Below are 23,366 nucleotides of genomic sequence, written 5' to 3' on the forward strand. Positions count from 1 at the left end.
GGAAATGAAAACTCTCTCTTCTACAGCACCATTTCCACCTCGAAACATCTCTGTTCGCTTTGTCAACTTGAACAAGAACAACTGGGAGGAGCCAAGCGGGAGCTTCCCCGAGGACTCCTTCATCAAACCACAAGATTCAACCGGAAGAGACAGACTCTTCCATTTCCCCCAAGAAACTCCGGAGACTCCCCCCAGCAATGTATCCTCCGGTTGGCCAGACCCGAATAGCACCGACTATGAAAGCACATCTCAGCCCTTCTGGTGGGACAGTGCATCCGCGGCCCCTGAAAACGAGGAGGACTTTGTCAGTGTGCTGCCAGCAGACTATGACACCGAGGCCACACTCGGCAGGACGGAGAAGCCCACAGCCGACCCTTTCTCTGCCTTCCCTGTGCAGATGACTCTGAGCTGGTTACCACCAAAACCGCCCACAGCCTTCGATGGCTTCAATATCCTCATAGAGAGGGAAGGTGAGGACTTGGGAGTTGGGAGGAGTAAAGTGGAACTGGGGAGCACGGGGGAGGAGGGGCGGATCTGAACTCAGGGAGGAAGATTGACAGACACTGTAAAGGGAGACTTTAATTGACTGCTTGGTGTAGCCTGAGAGCAGAAACTCAAAATACATGAATTAGACCAGAATCTTCAAATTTGGATGATTTGCAAGTTGCAGTCATTGCAAGATTTATGCATCTCTCTACCCAGCATTTCTCATATCCCAGGCCTCTAAAGGGGGCCTTACATTTAGAAATACTTTAAACTAGAAAGTAGGGCCATCAAAACACATTACAGAATATCCTTAAGGAATGTTGTTTGTTTATATGCAAAATCGAGGAGCATTCAACGGAGAGTCTTTCTACAAAGTGACTCCTTCTAGATGTGTCTATTCCTTAGCTAGCTTAATGCAGTCAGATTTACCCTAAGAAATTGATAGTAAGTGGAAAATATGTAGAAGACAGTACTCACAATATAGTTTTAATTCACATAACCATCATTTGAAATTATGTGTGTGTGTGTGTGTATATATATATATATATATATATATATATATATATATATATGAGAGTATATGTGTGTGTGTGTGTGTGTGTGTGTGTGTGTGTGTGTGTGTGTGTTGGAGACAGGGTCTGACGTAGCTTAGGCTCTCAAGTTTGACTTGTATCTGAGGACGATCTTAAACTTCTGGCCTTCATACCTTTACCTCCAAGTGCTGAGAGTATAGGTGATTGCCAATATGCCTTCCAAGCTCTCCATCATTATATATTGCATAACTTTACATATTGTATTTGTTATAGTCTATACATTTGTGAAAACACAGACATAGCACAGCTCCATTGTTGATCACCAGACTTTTCTTGTTGTTTCTTGTTTGCTGGGACCTGACACAAGTGCTACATCATTTCTATTTTCCTGTCACATAGTAGGATGACAAAGGTTGTCAAGTCATCAAGTTTGAAATCAGAAAGGCAGCCTTGATTTCATGGTGTGCAATTAGAATCATGTCAGCTTACTGTGGAAGATAGTTAACTTCTATTTAGTGAAATGAGACAAAATATGTCTTTATTCTCTACTCTAGATACTAGTAATCAGCTGCACTCTAAAACTGCACAAAGTTGAAATTGTCATTTTAGAGATTTAAATTAAAAGTCATCATTTGACTGAGTTGTCTATTTTGTTTTGTTTTGACTGAGTTGTCTATTTTGTTTTGTTTTATTGATCATTTTATCTGTTCCTTTAATCTTTTTCTGCTCCTCAGTTTACCCTCTGGAACAGACTACTTTGTAACTCAGAACACCTTTTTACTGCCTGTTTTCAAGAAAGTTCAATTAAATCGTGCATTTTTCTGAGTATGTTGTGCTCCTGTGAAGTCAAGTAGTAACAGTTTCAAATGAAATACTATGTATCAGGAGACAGATGCAGAATAAATATCACCTTTAATGGTGCTTGAGGGAATAGATGAAGAAAAATAAAACCAAGGCACCTTATAAACTAGAAGTAAGCCAATATTTTAAAAAATAATAATTTAATGCTACAAGGACTTTGTGAGGTATTTAATGAGTGCTAGTTATGTCTCCTCTTCCAGGGAGGGTGGCAGATGCTGCCCTCGTCCATTTCTCTTGTGTACATGATTCACGGGTGTGGGCAGCGTACCAGACCTTCATATGATGGAGTTGAACACTATATTTTAGGTCTGATATTTTAGTTTTATAAGTACAATATGAATTTGAGCTGCATTTTCTTGTTTGTAGCGCCTTTGCTGTCAAGGTTATGGTTGAACTTGGAATGTAAGAGAGGAAGGAGGACAATTATAGATACAAATTTTACAAACCTGATCAGTTCGCCCTCCCTGGGCCCTCCCTGGCGGCAATCCAAGTATGATCTCATTTTAATCTTTTGCCTTTTACCTTTGATCCAGAGAACTTTACCGATTATTTGACAGTAGATGAAGAAGCCCATGAATTCGTTGCAGAACTGAAGGAGCCTGGGAAATACAAACTCTCAGTGACGACCTTTAGTTCCTCGGGGGCCTGTGAGATTCGGAAAAGCCAGTCAGCAAAATCGCTCAGCTTCTACATCAGTGAGTAGCCAAGGGATGATCGTGTACTTACAGGGGCTAGAACTGCGAAACTGGTAAGGTTGAGCCTGCACTTCGTGAGCTCCGACAGGAAACTGTGAGATTAATGAGGCTAGGCTGTCAATTATTCAGCAGTCCCCAGGGATCCCGGGGATTCCTCAAGGTCAGGGGAGGCCATTATGCCTGAGAGCAGATGCATATAGGTTCCGGGAAGCAAATCTGCTCTGAAAGTTAACCAGAGGTTCTTCCCCACTGTTGTGATAACCGAATGTTTATTAAACTGACCTTCCGCGCCAGCCATAACCATGGCTCCGAGGACGCGCGCACGCGTACACACACACAGCTTGGGAAATAGGATTTTTGTTCGAGGCTGTAATAAAATTCAGCATTATGGGATTATGTGGGGAAAAAATCTTATTAGAGTATTGAACTTGTGGAGAGCTCAAAGATTTCAAGCAGACTTGAGCCTTCAGGGTGTCCAGGCAGTCATCAGGAAAAGGTAGAGTGTCCAGTTCCCAGAACTGAGTTTCAGGGAGGTTTCTAGCTGCTCCGTGAGCTTTAACAGTACAAAGAAAGTGTGGTTTGCAGAGCTTCGTAAAGAATGTGTATCCATTTCCTCTTTAGCTAAGCTACGATTATTTACAGTCCACAGGTTTAAAAAAAAAAAAAAAAAGATTACTTAGCTTATCAAATGTTAAGTGTGCCTTTAGATTAACACAAAGAAAAGTCAGAAAACATAGATTAAAGATACCTGTCCAAAACCAATAATCTGTATAATATGTCTCCTTCTTCCTAAGGGGCAAATACTACCTTACTTCAAATAACCCTCAAAAAGCAGATAGGCAGAGACAGGAGATCAGTTCACTTAGCAGCTTAAATACATTAAAAATATGCCCACATAATGTATAGTTTTTGTATAAGTAACTTCTGTTTTCCTGTTCTAATCGTTGTCTTTGAGGCTTACTGCCTCCATCTGCTAACCTAGGCCTAGTTCTGGAAGCTTCTAGCCTCTGTGCAATCTCAGCTATCCTGGCTCAAACTCCTCTCCAAGCTGACTGATTCAATCTGGCTTCTCTCTACCTCTGACTGGATTCTTCTGCTTGGCCTCACACTAACCCTGGCAATCTCAATCTGCTCTAATCTTCTGGCTCTTCATTCTCCACCTCCCTCTGTCTTCACCTCTCTCTCTCTCTCTCTCTCTCTCTCTCTCTCTCCAACCTGTCTCTGTAAAACTGCCTCTTTCCTCTTTTTCTCTCTGCACTGCCCCTCAGTACCTTCCTTCCCTTTCCTCTCTCTTCTTGTGAGACTTGGGCACATCCCATTCTGTCAGATCTTTCTCTGGTTCATCACTTTGTCTGCCACTCAATTAGACATCACATTCGAACATGGCTTCTTCCTTCTGCCAACTAGCTTTACTCTCATTGTTTGGGATTAAAGGTGTGTGCTAAGAGCTGAGCCACGCCACAACTAGAAAGGGTTTTGTTTCGTTTTGCTTTTTTTCAATAAATAACACAATCTCTGGGCTCACAGTGTGATAAAAATATTCTGCAGCAGATTATTCTTCCATGAAAAGCTCTGAGTTATAGGAAGTGAATTTGTTACTCTCACATGCGTTAAGGCCAAGACTTGAATTTAAGGTTTTCTGGTGAGGCCACACTCATGACACTGACAGTGTTGGTCAGCTATGCTGCCAGATGCAGACACTCACTGTCTCCCTGACATTATTGGGTGGGGTATCTAAGTCTCTGAGCTTCAATCTCCTTATTAAGTTAAGGCATTAAATCTCTTATTTTGTGTTTATTTTATTTTATTTTTATCTATGCATGTATTTAGTTTTGAGCCAGTGTTTCATGTAGCTAACTCAGGCTAACCTTAAATATATGATATAGCTGAAGAGGATCTTGAATTTCTGATCACCTTATCTTCACCTTCCAAGTGCTGGGATTACAGCTGTGCACCACCATCCCAGGTTATGGGATGCTGAGTATCAAATGCAGGGCTTTGTACATTCTAGGCAAACATTCCAACAACCGGATTACATCCCTAACCCACCAAGGCTCCTTTTGCTTCTAATGTTCCGAATGGTCCATTCACACACATGGTAGAACTTCAGAAACAATGAATCACTTGCAGGAAGCTGCACCTCTCTGATATGGAAGAACAAGTACCGCTGGCCAAATTTCAAGCCAACACTTTTCAAGGGTCCACAGTGCTCCATTCAGGGAGCCATATACAAGGTTAAGATCATGGAGTTTTAAAAATCCACTGTGTGAGAATTTCAGGCATGTGTATAAAATGTTTTGTTCCAATCCAACTCCTAGCCCCCCAAGCAGGGATTCTTAAAAATCAGTCTTCACATTTGCAAATCATAAATGTCCTCATCCTACCTGCCTGAATTTCTTAATTTAAACTTGAGAGTTAAGATTAGTATTTTCCTCATAGACTTGTGATAAGAGTCAGCAGACTAAAGTATATAAGTACTTGAGAAAGAGCCTCATTGTAAGTGGCGTGTCTGTCTTCATGTTACTTTTACAGTAATATGAAGTAATACTTTCACTCACAGCCATTTACATCGAGTCTGCATCCATCCCCTTTAGTGGAGTCAAAATCAATGTGTGTGTGTGTGTGTGTGTGTGTGAGAGAGAGAGAGAGAGAGAGAGAGAGAGAGAGAGAGAGAGAGAGAGAGAAGACATCAGTACTCTTAGGTAAGGTGGAGGAGGAAAAGGTTTACTGTAGATATGAAGGAGAACATCCCAGGGTCATTTGGAAGGGTCCAGATGTGTGCTTCCACAGAGAACATCATAACACACAACCCCTGCATGCTGCAAACATCACCCAGGACTTAAGCATCTCCTTGAACCCAGTCAGCCTGTTGCCCTTTGGCTAATGCAGCCCTAGCCTGTCCTTCAGTTTCTGCTGTGGCAAAATTTAATTTGTTTCCATAAGATTATGGTAAGGACTGATTAAATCTCAAAGCAATTATTTCTAGAAATATCCTCCCAGCAAAGGAATTATAAACACTGATGAAATGTTGTAATGTCACACCCTCTGTTTGATGAAGATTTCACTGGGATATTCTCCAATGTACCTTACAACTGATATTGAGTTTGGGTTTTATTATTGCTGCTGCTAATACTCCTATTCCTTGGGTCAGAAGACAAGTGGGAGAGTTGTGGGTTACAGTTGGCAGAGGGTAGACAGAGCAAGCTAGTCTTCCTTTGAGTTTGTTTGTAAGGACACACACACACACACACACACACACACACCAACTACATCTCCTATCTCAACTAGCTCAGTATACAACCTCCTATTGATTGTGACTTGCAATGCCCAGGCCCCACAGGCGAATGGATTGAAGAACTGACCGAGAAACCTCAACATGTGAGTGTCCACATCTTAAGCTCAACAACGGCCTTGATGTCGTGGACGTCTTCCCAGGAGAACTACAACAGCACCATTGTGTCCGTGGTGTCCTTGACCTGCCAGAAACAGAAGGAGAGCCAGCGGCTGGAGAAGAAGTATTGTACCCAGGTAAGAACCCCCCGAGGACAAACACACATAGTCCCTGAAGGCCGCTTGAAACTCAACCTGTGGTGATGGGAAAGAGAAACATCCCCTGAGTTCTCCAGAGACATTAGGGAATGACATTAACTAAAGCCACCCCAAGAAATGGGAAATGAGTGGGCATGGCTGGTCTCTTTCCCATTGTTAGAGGTCAGGTTCCCATTGCTTCTGCTTCTTACTCAAGAGAAGTTGCCTACTGTGTGTCTGTGTGTCAAGAGCTTAGAGATGTTGTAGCCCGCTGTCAATAAGAGGTATCCTGATTTTGCAGAGCAGGGCTGTTAACTAGTGAGATTAACCAAAAATGCATATAGAACGACGGCACCATATTTCAGGAACCCAAGCTAGCAACAGATCATGCTTCTGAGGTCACAAAAGAGAGATCTGATTTTTATCCTAATGTAGATAGTGAGGAAGGAGTATCAACACCCGTCCAAGAAACACTTCCCTAGGGGTGAGATAGACAAGTTCAGTCTCTCATAGAGGTTTGGTGTCTGTTGCATTTTTTTTTTTTTTTCGCTTTTATTTTAACTTTAAAAGCAACGTGGACTCAAAAGAACAAGTTTAAAAGGAAAAAAATATGAATTATAACAATTTTCTCCTCACCAATCCCAATTAAAAGTTTTGAAGGATAAATGGGACTAGACAACTAGCAGGAGGCGTGGAGCAGTCGGGGAATATGCAAATTAGCGATCCTGTGATTGGCTAGGCATGGACACCTATAGCCAATCGGTGCTGGAGCCCGGTTCTATTTTCCTGAACTCCAGGTTTACTTTTCTTCCCTAGAGGTAGGTAGGTTGTGTGTGTGTGAAAATCAGGCATCTGTGAAATTCAAAGAGTGAGAAATTTTAAATTGCTAAGATTAATTCGGGAGCCGTGAGCTTTGGAGAACCAAACGCTTTAGAACGCTGAGATAAGTCCTTCCTAGAGGCAGAATCTACCCCTTGACTCAATTAAATTAAAGAGTAAATATGCTAAACAGATTAACTAGCAATCACAGCTCCTTATTCAGTTCATTAGTTTCCTTCCCGGATGATACCCAACCTAACTGACTTTAAACTGGTGGGAAACATATTTCCTTCACAGACTGTGACCTGGAACTCAGCTGTCCAAGGTACATTTCCTTCTTGTCCATTTGAATGTAACAGATTATGTATCTTTTGCCTGGGAGCCCAAAACAAAATGTTCTTATAGCTACTATAAATTATAAATGATCCAGAGAAGGGCTCTCTAACTGGATTCTCACACCATTCTCCTGACATGCAACATTAAACCCTTAAGGATTATGGATGGGCAAGAGGCTGATGTTTAAAGGAGCACACGAAGCAGGTCAGCATTCCAGGTGTCTTCTCAGCCATCACAAGAGTTTCTGAAGATTTTCACAGGTTTATACCGCCAGCACCCTTGGCCCCAACACCACACACACACACACACACACACACACACACACACATGCGCACACGTGCACTGCACATGCACTTACCTGTAAGTTTCAGATGGGAAAACTGAACTCAAAATGTCTTAAGAAGTCTGGAGAGATGGCTCATCAGTGTGGAGCACTGCCTGTACCATCAGGTATGCCAGAGTTCAGATCCTAGTATTCACATAATAAGCTTGGCATCTAGAAAATACTGATGACGCTCACTCTGAGAGATCAGCCCACCTCTTTTCGCTGTTGGGTGCACAGGCATAAATAAATATGCTTTTGTTTTTAGTCTCACGAGAACTAGAGTAACTGGCTCAGTTGGTAAGCACTTGCTATACAAGCATGGTCCTCTGTGCCATGTAAAAAACAGACACAGAACATTCACTTCGAGTGCTAAAATAAACATGGCTCCGAGTCAAATACAGGATTAAATCACCTACCTAAAATTCTTGGGCTCAGAAGGATTTCAGTCATGGAGCTGAGGCAGGAGGGTTGAAATATTTGTGTATACATAGTGTGTAGGGCTTCAACCCCAGTATAAACAAAACATTCATGTGTGTTTCAGAGCATCCCACACATGGAATCTAAAGGCAGTTTTAAGTAATATTTTACTGCTTGTTCATGACATAAACATTTATGATGTGAAATTGACTGTGTTGGTGGTAATGGTGTTGCTCAAATGTTTCGGATTTCAAATCTAGCATTTTTGGATTGGGGAAACTGAGGCTCTAGTTAGTCATCACAGTCATGGCCTCACACCCAAGAACTGTGCTTCTTGTGTTTCCTTGATATTCTCTGAGATACCCTGCTAAAGTCTCTACCTGGCCCATCAACTCCGCGGATGCCTGTGTGATTCTATATGTAAAGTGGATTCCAGGGAACAATGCTGGAGATGGAACAAATTAGACCTGAGTCTTTATTTCATGAAGCATAGAGCCCAGTCTTCTTCCTCAATAGAAAGCTTGCAAGGGTTTAAACTGGTTCTGATCATAAGTACCTATTCTTCATAACGAGTTTGTGTGGAGACGAATCCTCTTTAGGACCATTCTGGAACTATTCCTTCATGAAGATGCTGAACGTGAGATTACTGCTTCATCTGTGCTGTGTAAGAAACTGTGGGTTAATTACCCAAAGTAAATGTGCCCCGAGCATTTTCTTAAAAACCATAGCGCACCCTCACTAATGTCAGAGTTGGAACGAGTGCCACATGAGGCATGTGTGTATATTCATTCTTACATGGCATGTGCCTTAGCCCATGAATGCTGTTTGAGTGTTCACAGGAGTGTGTAATAATGAAAGAAACAAACACCATCCCTTCCACTGTAGGAAGGCAGGAATGGTGAGGCTAAGAGGCAGGTTATATAAGGAACCAGAAGTCACTCAGTTGGTTGGTGTCAAAGCAAGGGGGGAGGCATCCTGGATGATTTGTCTTCACAGCTGATGGATGTTCTGTAGATAGTTTGTGTTGCCTCATGGGGTGGCAGTGGAGTGGAAAGGCAGCCAATTTGATCGACTAGAACATAGGCTACAGCATCACAGAAAAGTGGGTTTCAGACTTTATCTTCACAGTTATCAGCTGACTCTCTCTCATATATTTACACGTGTGTGTGTGTGTGTGTGTGTGTGTGTGTGTGTGTGTGTTTTGCCTGCATGTGTGACTCTGTGTCTGTGCATGACATGTATGCCTGGTGTCTACAGAGGCCAGAAGACATCAGATTCCCTGGGGCTAGAGTTACTGACAGTTGTGAGCTGTCTTGTGGGTGCTGGGAATTGAATCAATGTCCTCTGAGAGGGAGAGACATTCAGCTTTAACTGTTGAGCAGTCTATCCAGACCCATCATGTAATTCTTGATGTCTTCATCTGTGATGTTGGGAGAAATCAATCCTACCTCACAGGATTATAATGAGGGTACACAGTAATATAATGAGGTACTGACACCATGTCTGAAGGATTCTTAAAAAGAGGAAGAGAAGGGTCAACTTTTGTAATAATCTAGACTTCGATGGGTATCTTTTGGTTCAAGGGAGAGTGAGCCAGTGGTTGTTTGGGTCCTGAATAGGAAAGCCCTGGTGTCTGGAATGGATGTACATAAGAAAGCCAATGAGTGAAGCATCCCAAGGGTGGATACAGGACCACTGGATGCAGGACCACCTCGGACAGAGGGACCTTTGTGCTTATTTCATGCAACCTACCACCTAACAGCAGACTCTGTTTCTTCCAACTGTTCTTCTTAGTGTTTTTCCTCTTGTGTCTTTAGCTCAGTAGGGACAGGCAGACCCAGTGCCTTCTGGGAGTCATATTGAATTTAGTGGAGTCCCTGGGATTGAAGTAAGCCAGCAATGGAAGAAAGAGTTATAGAATTGGTATGCATTAAGTGTAAAGACTGGTTAATATTTTATTATGTTGATTATATACTATACATATTTATTAATATATTAATTTTATTATATTCATCAATTTGATATTGATCAGTTGGTTGTCTAGTGATTAGAAAAAATTAGAAACAGTGGCACAGAAGGATTAAAGTGTTTAATTCTATATTAAACTTACTATATAGTTCAGGCTGGCCTTGAACTCCTACACCTCCTTGCCTTTGCATCCCAAAGTGTTAGATATCTGCAATATATCCTTAACAAATATTTAGGGATTGATGTTTCTAATTATTTTTCACAAAGAGGGGTAGTTTGAAATGACATTGTCCTCTGTCTTTTTTATAAAGCAATATGATTTTTTTCACATCTCTACCTTGCCTAAAAGACATCATCTCCCCAGGTTATGACTGCCATCATACATAAGATGTTATGATAAAAGGGTGTAAATGGGCAAAGAAGGGGAGAGTACTAATTAACTGTTCCAGGTAATCATCACTTTCGAGCCTCACCAGTTTGGGGAGAGAGTAGACTGCATTCTACTCAAATCTTGACTTGTCTAATCCACATAACCGGCTTCTGAAATTCACAGCACTGAAACGCACATCACCAACACTGCTTATCTGTATAATTTTAACGAAACTTTTAAAAGCATCCCATAAACTGCTAATAAAATTGTTATCCATTTATTTTGTTCATTCCTGTAGAAGTTTTGCATTTTATGTACCCCAGAGGCCAAAACAATTGATCTTGAGGGTTGATGTGTCTTACGATCATGTCCCAGCATCTCACAACCCTAAGATGCATTCTTATCTACATTACTATAATGAAGGCGCAAAGATAACAATGTTAACAGAAGTACAAACAACTCTTGTGTTTATATTGAGCAGAGTTGGAGTTTCATTTCAAACAACATGATGAGAGTTAGTTTTTCCTCACTAAGTGAGACTGTCTTGAACATTAGAAGCACTAACATCAAAGCTGGGGTTGGATGATAACTCAGAGGGCAGACAAAATACCTAACACAAATGTAAGGACCTGGGGCACACACACAGGTAAAGCCAGCTCTGAGAGGTGGAGACTGGCCAGGCAGTTTAGACAACAGGGAGTACCAGGCTCTGTGAGAGACCTTGTCTTAAAGCGTCATGTGCAGAGGGGCAGAGGAAGGTACCTGGTAATGGCCTCTAGCCTCTACAAATGCAAACATGGGTGCACAGGTGTACATAAAGATTTCATACAAATGTACACACATGAATACCACATACACAATACACATTAACCCACTCACTTCTTAACCTTGAACTGAAGCATCAATTCCACATAGGCAGGCATTGATCTTTCATACATCCACTTTGTTCATATGTATGTCCCTACTATGTCTCGCTGTATCACTCTGGTCACATAACCAGTAAAAACGGAGAGCTGAGACACGGTCTCTCTGACATCATTTTATAAGGTTACAATAGACTTTGCAAAGTGCTTTCTGCCGTATTTTGACTTGCCCCGACTGCAGATCAGAAGTCCCAGCGCTCGGCTTCTCCTCCCAACAATAAATGTGAGCATCTGACCTTGACCATTCTCTGGCTTTGCGTCTCCATCTATTAAATCAGAGATCTGGACAGATAATCTCTGAAGTCATTTCCATCTCTATAATTAGATATTATATGCTTCTAAGTGACGAGGGACTGCAGACGGTTCCACATTGATCTTGGTGTGTCATCGGCTGACACCACAATGTAGGACGTCAGGCTAGCCTCCTGGTATCCCTGATTTGATGATGGTTCCGGGAGGAGGATGCTCTGCTGTATGTGGTTACACTCGACAGTGATTCATTGGGGGCAACCCGTGGGGCATATTAAACCCAGTCATGGAATTTCAATGTCCTGGATCTCCTTCTGAATTCACATAAACTATAAATCATCCTAATTTTGAAATCTAACCTCCCTCACAGCATGAGTAAAAGATGCCGGATTTCAAAGTCAGCTATTCCATTCTAACAACTTGCTTCAGCATCTGTCTCACTCTGAAAGCCTTACTCTACATAAGTCTTATTGGGTGTTTGCTTTAAGGTGAACTCAAGCAAACCCGTCATTGAGAACCTGGTTCCCGGTGCCCAGTACCAGGTTGTGATGTACTTAAGAAAAGGCCCTTTGATTGGGCCACCTTCTGATCCTGTGACATTTGCAATTGGTAAGTTGTTGGCCACAATAGATAGATAGATAGATAGATAGATAGATAGATAGATAGATAGATAGATAGATAGATAGATAGATAGGTAGATTGACCCATCCCTATTGTTACTAGACTACTGGTTAGAAGGGTGCAGTCTTCAATCTGAATTCATCATAAATGGAAGAATCATGAGGCTGTGCTCAATATGCCTGCATCATATTATAAGTTTCTCAGTATGTGTGGGATATAACTTCCAGGGAATGCCTCCCCATACACAGAGATGAAACCAAAAGCCATGGATATTCTTGTTACTTAATATAGAATGATGTCATGTATGCATTCAACCTGTGGATACCTTCCCATACACCTTAGCCATTGCTGGATCAATCTTTTATAATAATCCAATACAGTACAAATATTACACAAAGAGATTACTATATTGTTTGGAGGAAATAATCTTTAGGAGTCTGTCCCTGTTCAGTGCAGATGCAAGGCAAAATTGAGGACAAGTCTCCATCCATTGTTCATTGAATTGAATAAGCAGATTCTAGTGCTAAATGTGAGGGATTGACTACCTTAAATAAGTATATTTGGAAGACATCCTTCTATTTACTACATAGAGGAGAAAGTCAGAAATAAATACATATTTACTTTAGTTTTTTGTGACCAAGTTTAGAGAATGACAGCCCTGATTGTTCCAGTTGAAGCCACTGTACAGACACTAACGTCCCTTCCGGTTTTCTCTCTTCACCCTCTACCCTTCCCTCTTTTAGTTCCCACTGGGATCAAGGATTTAATGCTCTACCCCTTGGGTCCCACGGCTGTAGTGCTGAGCTGGACCCGACCTATCCTGGGAGTCTTCAGAAAATACGTAGTTGAAATGTTTTACTTCAACCCCACGACCATGACCTCAGAGTGGACAACCTACTATGAGATAGCAGCGACTGTCTCCCTGACGGCATCCGTGGTAATCTTCCCTTAGTCAGCTGGTGCACTCTCGTGTGAATGGCCGTGCCTGTGTCACATCTATGTTAGAGAAAGTCATCTGTGCACCAGGCCGAGCCTTCCTCGTGTAGCCAAGAATGACAGTGAACTCTGGGGGTGCCTGGTTCTGCTTTAACAGTGCTGGGATTCAAGGCATTCTAGGCCACCCTTGCTTCGTGTTTGGTTGCTGGGCAATGGTTTCATATTTCTTTTAGGCTTAGATTCTGTCTTTGTCTTTGGAGAGAGAGATAAATTTAGTTGTGAAACTAACTTTTACCCAAGATAGTATTTTTCTCATAAAGAGTTTCCTCCAATCAGAGAAGACTTAACTTTCCTCTCATCACAAGAGATCTCCCTCTGGTCTTCTACAGTTGACTGACACTGTCAGTCTCTAGCCATGACTCCACTTTGTTGATTTATAGCCTGTACAAATCAACAAATAATTGCATTGCTAAACTTTTGGAAACAGTGTTCAAAGCTTAAGTAATAATTGTTCTTTCTGAGACTAGATTCATTTTGCAAAGTGTAGGCAACTTATGCATGACACCTGAAGCACACAATTGCTCTCCAGACAGATGACAGTCTGGTCATTGTCACCCAGTAAGACTTTTGCTCATTGTCATCCCAGAATAATACTATCCCTTTTTCCTAAAGGCAGGGAAACAAATATATGCAAACACTTAACAGTAAGTGTTATTTCATTATGCACTATATCTTTGGAAATGGCGAAGTAATACCCATATTTACTCTGTCTTTCAATCATTTTTTAAAAATTATATATCTCATTTCATTTATGGCTCATTTCACTTCAAAAATAACTCTAAAGGCACAGAAAAAGAAAACAAAAATTATTAATGTTTATCATGACCCAAGGAAAGTAAATCAATTTCATAAATACTGCTTTCCTCTTAATCTTTTGTCTCCTGATTTTCCTCCATCCTTATTCAGAGAATAGCAAACCTATTGCCAGCGTGGTACTACAACTTCCGAGTAACCATGGTGACATGGGGAGATCCAGAATTGAGCTGCTGTGATAGTTCCACCATCAGCTTCATAACAGGTGAGTGCTGGAGAAAAAAAAAAGGTTCCACAGGAGACACCATCTTGAGAAGGTACCAAGGGGTCACATGCATAGAAAGTGTCAGCCAGCCATCATTGCCTTGGCATCTTCGTGGAAGATACACCCCTGGTTCCGCTGTCTCGAATTTAGTTGATAAGCACTAGAAATGGGAGTCTGACTTTAAAATCCACAGTTCCTGCCCTCGACGTTTGCTCACTTGGAGACACTGCCTTTGACATGAGCTCTCCAGCCAGCATCCGTCAGAGCAGAGCAGGAGGCAGCAATCACAGCTTTCAGCATCCCCTGCACGACTGACTGATGATTGACTGATGTTACATATTAGGTCATCAGACCTGGGAGAGTGTTTCATGTCCCTGTTAATTACTCCATTTCTGCACGCACCGGCTGTTGGCACTAGAGTCCACTGAGGACCACGGAGGAAGGGTTCACACCAGTGGGGTTCTGCCTCAGGTCACAGGTCACTGTGAGTTTGAGCAAGTTAAGTTTCCCAAGCCTCATGTCTATGTAAGGCACAAAAGAGAATGATGCAGAATGATTATTTCCACCGTGACAAGCAACGATGATGTCTCTACTGAACAAGCCACTTAGCAAATTACAGGGCACCAAGTTAAGGTGCTTAAATTACATCAGTCTTAGTCCCCCCTCCCGCCCCCCGAAGCCATAAATTGTGCTGTTCCATGGACAACGATTGGAGAAAACTATACAAATGAATAATTCATTCAATGAGGCACTGACCTTGGGGATGACCTTGGGGCTAGAGAGGAGGCACCTGAAGCTCTTCCGGAGGAGTGAGTTCAGTTCCCTGCACCCACGCTGTGACTCCAGCTCTAGGGACTGGATCCCTCTTCTGACCTCCATGGGCGCCTGCGCTCATGTGTGTATAACCTCACACAGATATATACATACACATAAATTAAAAACAAAATAAATCTTAAAAATAAAAGAAGCAATAACCCTTGTTGTTTGGACCAACACTGTTCAAGAACCTTCGTTGGACGGAGAGCTGTATTGGGTAAACAGTGGAGATGACAAAACTCTGGTGTGTGACTTCTTTAGTGTCCAGGACCCAGCATGCTCTCTGTTCCAGATGTCAATAGTCCTGTTAGAAGGGGCAATGAGAAAACCCCAAAAGAGGATGTGGTACCAATCACTAGGTAAACACTGTGGCCCGCTGTCAAACTGCATTAATAAGCACATGTCTAATAATTAAATTTCACTCACGGTAGCTCCATGGAGATTTGCTTCCAGAGAACGGGTGCCCTTCTCTCCCCAGATACAATTGGTGCCTTTCCCTTCCTATCAAGAGGCCCCTGAACTGGCTCTGCTCACTTCTGGTTGCAGACACCTGAGTGAACCATCTCAGTGATTTTTGAACCTCCTTTTCTCCGCAGCAGAACTCTCCAAGACCCTGCCAACTGGTTTGCACAGCAAAAGTTCACGAATTAGGTTATGGCTTTCACAGCCTTGGGTAGCAGCAATAGTGAAGTACCAAGACTTGGGATTCTGTCTGCAGTATTGCGCCTTTTAAAATGATCACCTGGGATTAGAAAGATGTCCCAGCACTCAGGAATTCCTGTTGCTCTTTCTGGGTACCTAGATTTAGTTCCATCATCCATGTCAGGTGGTTCAAAACCACCTATAATTACAGCACCAAGAGATCTGACGCCATCTTCTGGCTTCATTGGGCACTGCAGCCCTGTTCACAACCATCCTTCCCATGTACATACACATACATGTAATTAAAAATAAAAACAAAATCTTAAAAATAAAATGAAATTTGGACCTTCTTGGAGTGGAGCAAAATTTACAACAGTTTAGGTGTAGCAAGTCCAGATAAGTAACCTGTGTCTCTAAGTGATTTATCTACTTAGTAACTAATATGTTATCTCCAATGAAATGATCTTTGAGAATGTTGTATTGTTTTTGGTGAATAGCTCAGTCAGGCTGGCATTAGCAGTCTAGAGTTTTGCCACAACTGTTTTCAAGTCTCATATCTAAAACACGGGTCTAGTATTTGCACAGTGTAAGGATTAAACTGTATCGATAAATCATTAAAATATTTGACAGGGATAAGGAGACAGCTTAGTGGGTGAAGGTTTTGCTGAGCACAGACAAGGGTCTGCATTCTCTAGGACCCAAGTGAAAGCTGGATATGGTCACTTGTATCTGTAATTCCAGCAGTGAGAGGCCTGGTAGATCTCAGGGCTCACTGGCCTGAAAGGGAGAATTCCAAGCTCAGAAAGGAGTTATCTTAGGTAGATAGATGATAGATGATAGATAGATAGATAGATAGATAGATAGATAGATAGATAGATAGATAGATAATAGATAGATAGATAGATAGATAATAGATAGACAAATAGTAGATAGGTAGATGGTTGATAGATAAATAGTGATAGATAGATAGATAGATAGATAGATAGATAGATAGATAGATAGATATGATTGATAGCGATATATAGATGATTAATAGACATAGATGATTGATAGATAATGACAGATAGATGGACAGACAGACAGAGAGCAATAGAGCCCAATGTCCCTTTCTACCTCTGGTCACTGCATGTATATACATGAGCAAGCACACTTAACCCCCCCCACACACACACATACATCACACAAACAACACACATCTACAAAAAATAAAGTATACATACAAATGCATGTATACACTTATAAATTTATGTGTATATTTATATATTAAAAAGCTGAAATTCTAGCCCTTTAGTTCTTTGTCTTACTTTTATTGTTTCAGATAAGAACGCAATGTTTTTAAAATGAGGTTCTCCTGAATTGCTCTTCTGTGTTTTACATTTTAATCTGAATTGTCGAATCGTATAATGTAAAAGGAGATAAGCCAACTGGCTGTAAAAAGGTTCAGGCCAGTAATCCCAGCTACTTGTGAGCTCGAGATGGGACAATGACAAGTTCAAGTCCAGCTTGGGCTACAGGGTGAATTCAAAGCCAGCCTGGACAACGTAGTAAGATGTTGTCTCAAAATAAACAGGGCAGGAGGCTGGTGCGGAGACCAGGATTAGAGAGAGCCGTTGCTAGCTTGCAGGAGGCTCTGAGTTCAGTGGTTCAGTTCTCACCACTTCCCTAGCCAGAAGAATTAACTTTGACTTCTTCAGACTTCAATCAGCTACCAGGGTTAGGCAACTTGTCTGAAAGCCAAATTCATAGTAATTATTTTAGTATACCAAATAACGATTAATAAACAACTAGTGACATCTTGTGGCCTTTGGCAATATGTAAGATTTTAAAGCAGCAAGTACTAAATCTGAAGGCTCAGCCCTGTGAAGAGGACCAGGTACATACTTCTTCTTTTTTTTTTTTTTTTTTTGAGACAGGGCTTCTCTGTAAAGCCCTGGCTGTCCTGGAACTCACTTGGTAGACCAGGCTGGCCTCGAACTCAGAAATCCACCTGCCTCTGCCTCCCGAGTGCTGGGATTAAAGGCCTGCGCCACCAGGCCCGGCCATACTTCTTGACTTGTAATTTTAAGTGTATTTCTTACCCTCACCAAAATTAAAATATAAAGAAAAACTCCTTTGAACAAAACAAAGTAAAGGTATCTCTATACGATGACGTATACTGGAATACATTAAGAGGCTATCAAGAATCATAGGTATTTGTCTGAGTTAGATCATTATGGAATATGATATGGACATTTTTGTCTTATATTACTGTGACAGAATATCCTGAGACAACCAGCTTATAGCAAGAAACAGTTTCTGTGAACTCATGGTTTCTGGGTTTTAGTATATAATGAGGCAGAACACCATGGCATGAAGCCTCTGAAACAGCCAAGCCACTCAGCTCCTGGCCTTTGGAAAGTAAAGGGGACAGAGCAAGAGGAAGAGACCAGGCACAAAGTATATGCTTCCAGGTCAAATCCCCAGTCACCTACTTCCTCTCACTGGGGCCCACCCTGAGGTTTCCATCACATCCACAGCCTCTGAATGGACATTCAGGACCCAAACGGGGAGAGCATTGCTGATATTTAGGGACTGTGTTGTTAGACACAAGGGAAGGGGCTGTTCATCCTTCATGGGATGGTGCAGTCATGCATGTAAACATGTGCTCCATATAGATGCTGTGTAGCTGTTACACATTACACACACATGGGCAGCTGTTACATATCACACATGCTGTGAGTCCTTTAGGGGCTAGTAGGTCTTGAAATCACCATCTACTAAAAATCTTTATTACCTATTAGTGTCCTATTAATGGGAATGATTCTTATAATTTCTAGAAATTCTACTTCAAAGATTTGGTTGAACTTTTGTCATGCCTTGGGGTAAAATGTTTTCTTTCTAGGCACTTTGTACATGCAATTTGAATTTAATTGTATATTTGTTCCTTAAGCTCTTTAGAGTTTTTGAACACTTTAAACAATAATTTTACAAACACCCGCAGAGCTTAGATGATATGAAGTTTAAATAAAATTTCCTCCCCAGCAAAATATTACATTTTAAATTAAATTAAAATTTAATTTTAAAGTGTTAGAATTGCTTCTCAGCCTTTTGGCTAAGATCAAGTGTAAAGTGTTAGAATGTGGAGTAAAGAAATAGCCTCAGTGCTAGGCTTAAGCCTTGGGCATGACTTTAAAATCTACTCCTTACTGCTTACATCAGCTGCATTTACTTGGACCCCCCTTTCTGCGGAGCACAGGGCTAGATTCCATCAGTGACATCACTGTGTTATGTCAGAAATAACAGCTGTCAGATCGTCTTCCAGAACCTTTATCTTCTCTTTCTTTCCATCTCTCCCCACTGTTCTTCAGTCTCCTAAGTACCTTTCATGCGCTACAGTGAGAAATTTAATATTAGAGGGCCTCAGATTTCTCAATATTATTGTGCTGATGACCAATGTCTTTTATCGCTGAGTGAGGTACCCAATATGCCTGAACAATCAGTTTAGGTATCTTGAAACAGCAGTTTACACAGGAGGTCTTGATATCCTCAGGCGGGTATGGGTCCAGCCATCTGTGTCTAAGATGGTCCGTCCCACAGAGCAAGAGCCCAGCCTGTACCACTGACTTCCATTTTTGTTTCTGAGATATTGTCATGTGGTATGAAGTTGATTTTTTTTTCTTTTCTTTTCGTTTTTGTGTTTTCAAAAGAGGGTTTCACTGTGTAGCACTGGCTGTCCTGGAACTTGAACTTGCTCTGTAGACCAGGGTGGCCTTGAACGGGCAGAGATTCTACTCTGCCTCCCGAGTGCTGGCAGTAAAGGCATGCGCCACCACTGCCTGGCTTGAGGTTGAATTTTCTGTCAGCTTGGTTGAGGATCTCACTGCTTGGCTGGTCAGCCATGAGCCTTTATCCTAAGCTCTATCTCTTTCCTCACAGCCCCTGTGGCTCCAGAAATCACGTCTGTGGAGTACTTCAACAGCCTGCTGTACATCAGCTGGACCTACGGGGGTGCCACCACTGACCTGTCCCATTCTAGAATGCTGCACTGGATGGTCGTTGCAGAAGGGAGGAAGAAAATTAAAAAGAGCGTACGTGCCTTTGAGTCCCGACATCAGGCTTCCAACCAGTTGGTGGCATGAGCTGCTGGCACCCTTGCTTAAGCTTACCGTTCCAGGTCCTTGACAGGAGCTGCAACCACACTGCTGGGCCTGACCTCACGTCTACTTAAAGTTGTCATTTGAGAGCTGAGTCTAGCAGTATCGGAAAGGTGGGGGCGTGAGAGGGAGTTTAAGGTCACCTTCAATACATAGCAAGTTCAAGACCATCCTAGGACACATGAGAGCTTTTTCTTCGGGACGCTGAGTGTTGTCAAACAAGCTACCACTCGTCCACGTTAATATTTTCTCAGAGATCCACATTACCCAGATATCTGAGTGCATTTAGGATATCGGTGTCTTCTCTCTGCTTTGTTAAGCTTTTTGACCATGATTAAACTATTGCAGCCAAAACAAATAAAAAGAAAGTGGATTGAATAAACTAGAGGATGAGAGTCGTCCTGGCCTCCTCTGCTGCTGCTCTGTCCACCTCTATGAGGCATGCTAATTTAGGCTTCGCTCCTAATGTCTGAACACTCGTCTGAAGGAAGAGACAGAGCAGCAACGGAGACCCAGCGCTTGCAGCATGAGAGCAAGCCAAGAAGTTGCCTGTTTTGTTTCCACTTGCAACCTATTGGTCAGAGCTGGCTCACATACTCCTCTATATAGGAGACAGGAAATAGAGTCTTAATGTAAACAACAGTGTGTGTACAAACATGTCTATGTTTCTCTGGAACCATACGGTAACTGTCTTTTCTAGAAGCTGTTGTGAATATGTGGGATGACACCAGGATAAGGACCAACACATTGGAAAACTGTCCATGCTGATATGTATTGTGCACTTTAAGAGAGTTTACATTCAAACAATCCAGTCCAGCAATAACATAATAGTCAACCGTAGGTTGCGGTGTAAACTCATGGGGTTTCACGCTGTCTGATAGAGCCCTGGGATTCATACCTGTGTGCTGTGTAGGATGAGGCGGGCTCATACATCCCACCTTGAAATCACAAATCTTGATGGTCTTGCAGGTGACACGCAATGTCATGACGGCCATCCTTAGCCTGCCTCCAGGAGATATCTACAATCTGTCTGTCACGGCCTGCACTGAGAGAGGGAGTAACACCTCCTTGCTCCGCCTTGTCAAGCTAGGTAAGGAAGTGCACAGAGAGCGCTGAAGATGATGCTGTGTTGGGGGAAGGAACATTTGCACCCCTTATTCAGCAGGGTTCCTCAGCTCAGTGGACCCAGACCAAGGACAAAAAATTCTCTCTGAGAAGTACAAAGTAGACACACTAGAAAGAGAATACAACCATGCTGGTGTGAATGCTGGTGTGAGTTTTGTTTGTATGAGTGGAGTGTAAACCAGGCTGTGACATGGACCTTTGCCCTTCTTGGCAGCACTGGAAGGACCAAGGAACTTCAGGAATGTTAGAAATGGAAGATCTAGTTTGGTGTCTTTGCCCACTCCAATAGCATTCTCTTTCATACAAATATTATTCCTTATTAACTTAGGTTGAATAAAATACCTTGACTTTATTGAAGTTGGTACCACTTCATAATTCCTCAACATAAGAGGAAAATAATTTATAACAGGGAAAGACAGGTTACACTAATTCATTACATAATAATACAGATTCCCTGCAGGAGGATTCAGATATAGCTGTTCCCTCTGAGGGCATTGATGTCTATGCATAGCAGAAATGACTAAGTTTGAATTTAAGAAGTAAGAAAAGGAAAGATCAGTAGTAGGGAAGGGGGTCTGGAGAAATGGCTTAGGAGTAAAGAGTGCTTGTGTCACTTTCAGAGGGTTTTAAACCTCAGTACACCACACCAGGCAGCTCACAGACACCTATGACTCCAGCTCCAAGGGACCTGTCACCTCTTCTGGCCACTGTGGACACCTGTACACACACACACACACACACACACACACACATACACACACACGCACGCACACAGTCTCTGACACATATACACACAAACAAAAGAAAATAAATCTTTTCTTTAAAATGAATAAACGTGGAGATTAATTAGTTTATCATGAATAACTGAGCAAGCATAGAGGGCGGCCTTGAATAAAGCTGGAGTTACAGCGATAGCAGCCGACACGTGCTTGCATTTAGTGAGACACAAAGGAAAATTACCTCAACTATGGCAGATGTCACAGAGGAAGGCAGCACAGGAAGTCGGCTGTAGGTCCAGAAGTAACCCGCTGTATTTGATTATGAATCAGGAAAGGAGTTCTGAGGCTCTAAATACAAAGAATTAATGACATGGTCTGCCAATAAGCCCATTTGATCGTTACAAACTGAATGCACTTTACAGTTCGCCTAACACTGCGCCCAGTAAGAATGTGCAATTTCAGTGGTCACTCATGGAAAAATCCACCATGTGTTAAGGGCACACTTCATTTTTGATGCCTAAAGGGAGTCGGGGGAAGGGCACTCTACCATTGACCACAGGTGATGGAGGATGAACTGGCAGAGAATGTGTGGTCAGCTTCTAGGGCATCATTGGTGTAACTATAGCTGCACATAAGCAATGCATGCTGAAGACAGGGCTCTTAATCCAGCCTGTCACAAACTAAACGAAACAGAATCTAGACACATCTCATCAATACCAAGGCTCGCAGCAGAGATGTCAGCGTTTGTGTTTTAGAAGCCACCGTCACTGTTCAGACTTGTACTGACTCCTCACAGGTGCTTGACCCTGTCCAAGAGAGTTTCAAACCGCTTGTTATTCCTTGTGCTCGTACCTGTAGCTGTGAGCGCAGAGGATCACACAGGCACATCTCCAGAAGTGTAAGCTCTCTGCAGTCACATGGCTCTCAGTAGGGCATTTTGAGAAATACTTAGGAAATTGCAAACAATGGACTGGGGAGACGGCTCCACAGACAAGTGCTCACTGCCAGCCTGACACAGAATCTGATCCTTGGGACCCACATCAGGGAAGGAGAGAACGGACTCCTGGGAATTGTCCTCTGTCTTCCACATGCAAGCTGGCAAATCATAGTTTCCTCATCTTCCCTGACAAATAAAGAAATGCAGAAACTATTCTTTAAAAGAAAAGAGGATCCCAACAGAAGAAAAGAACATTTTCTTTATTTTATCCAATACAGAGTTCCCTCTGTGTCTCCCGAGTCTAAAGATGGCCTTAGATTCTTAGCTCAGTGGCAAAAGCTAAATTCTTACTGAGACATTGTTGTTACAAGCAGAAATAAAGTGTTGGATACTTTTAATGTTGTACCTTAATTGCATGCAAAAAGTCATTCTTTATGACAACCTCTAAAAAATTAATTCACCTAATTCCTTGAAAACTGTTTAATATTATGAGATAGAAAAGCATGTACGATTTCTACTCGTGGTGAGTTTACTCTGGTGTCATATTAGAATGCCATGAGGGAGCTAAGCAGAGAGCTCGGTGCTTGCTGCCAGCATGATATCCTGAGTTACATCCTTGGGACACACATGATGGAAAGAAAGAATCAGTTCCCAAAAGTTGACCACCACACAAGTGCCATGGCACATGGTAGACACACACACACACACACACACACACACACACGCATACATACACACATATACACACATACAATACACATGTATACACACATGCACAACAAACACATATACATATGTTTGCACATACTTATACACAATACACATACATACACATATGCACAACAAAAA

The 23,366-nt window shown here is 42.1% G+C and overlaps 1 protein-coding gene across 3 annotated transcripts in view; it reads left to right on the top strand.

Moving 5' to 3' along the window:
- Ptpro (protein tyrosine phosphatase receptor type O) overlaps positions 1-23,366 on the top strand; it is a 208,424-nt gene that overhangs the window by 127,129 nt on the left and 57,929 nt on the right. For all 3 annotated transcript variants that reach the window (XM_029534785.1, XM_029534791.1, XM_021190314.2), the window contains exons 5-12: positions 27-470; positions 2,414-2,575; positions 5,907-6,103; positions 11,999-12,119; positions 12,875-13,068; positions 14,034-14,145; positions 19,519-19,670; positions 20,706-20,826. In XM_029534785.1, the coding sequence (XP_029390645.1) occupies positions 27-470; positions 2,414-2,575; positions 5,907-6,103; positions 11,999-12,119; positions 12,875-13,068; positions 14,034-14,145; positions 19,519-19,670; positions 20,706-20,826 (1,503 nt within the window). The remainder of the gene's footprint in view (positions 1-26; positions 471-2,413; positions 2,576-5,906; positions 6,104-11,998; positions 12,120-12,874; positions 13,069-14,033; positions 14,146-19,518; positions 19,671-20,705; positions 20,827-23,366) is intronic.

The sequence above is a fragment of the Mus pahari genome, chromosome 2, assembly GCF_900095145.1.
Source record: "Mus pahari chromosome 2, PAHARI_EIJ_v1.1, whole genome shotgun sequence".
Classification (NCBI taxonomy): Eukaryota; Metazoa; Chordata; class Mammalia; order Rodentia; family Muridae; genus Mus; species Mus pahari.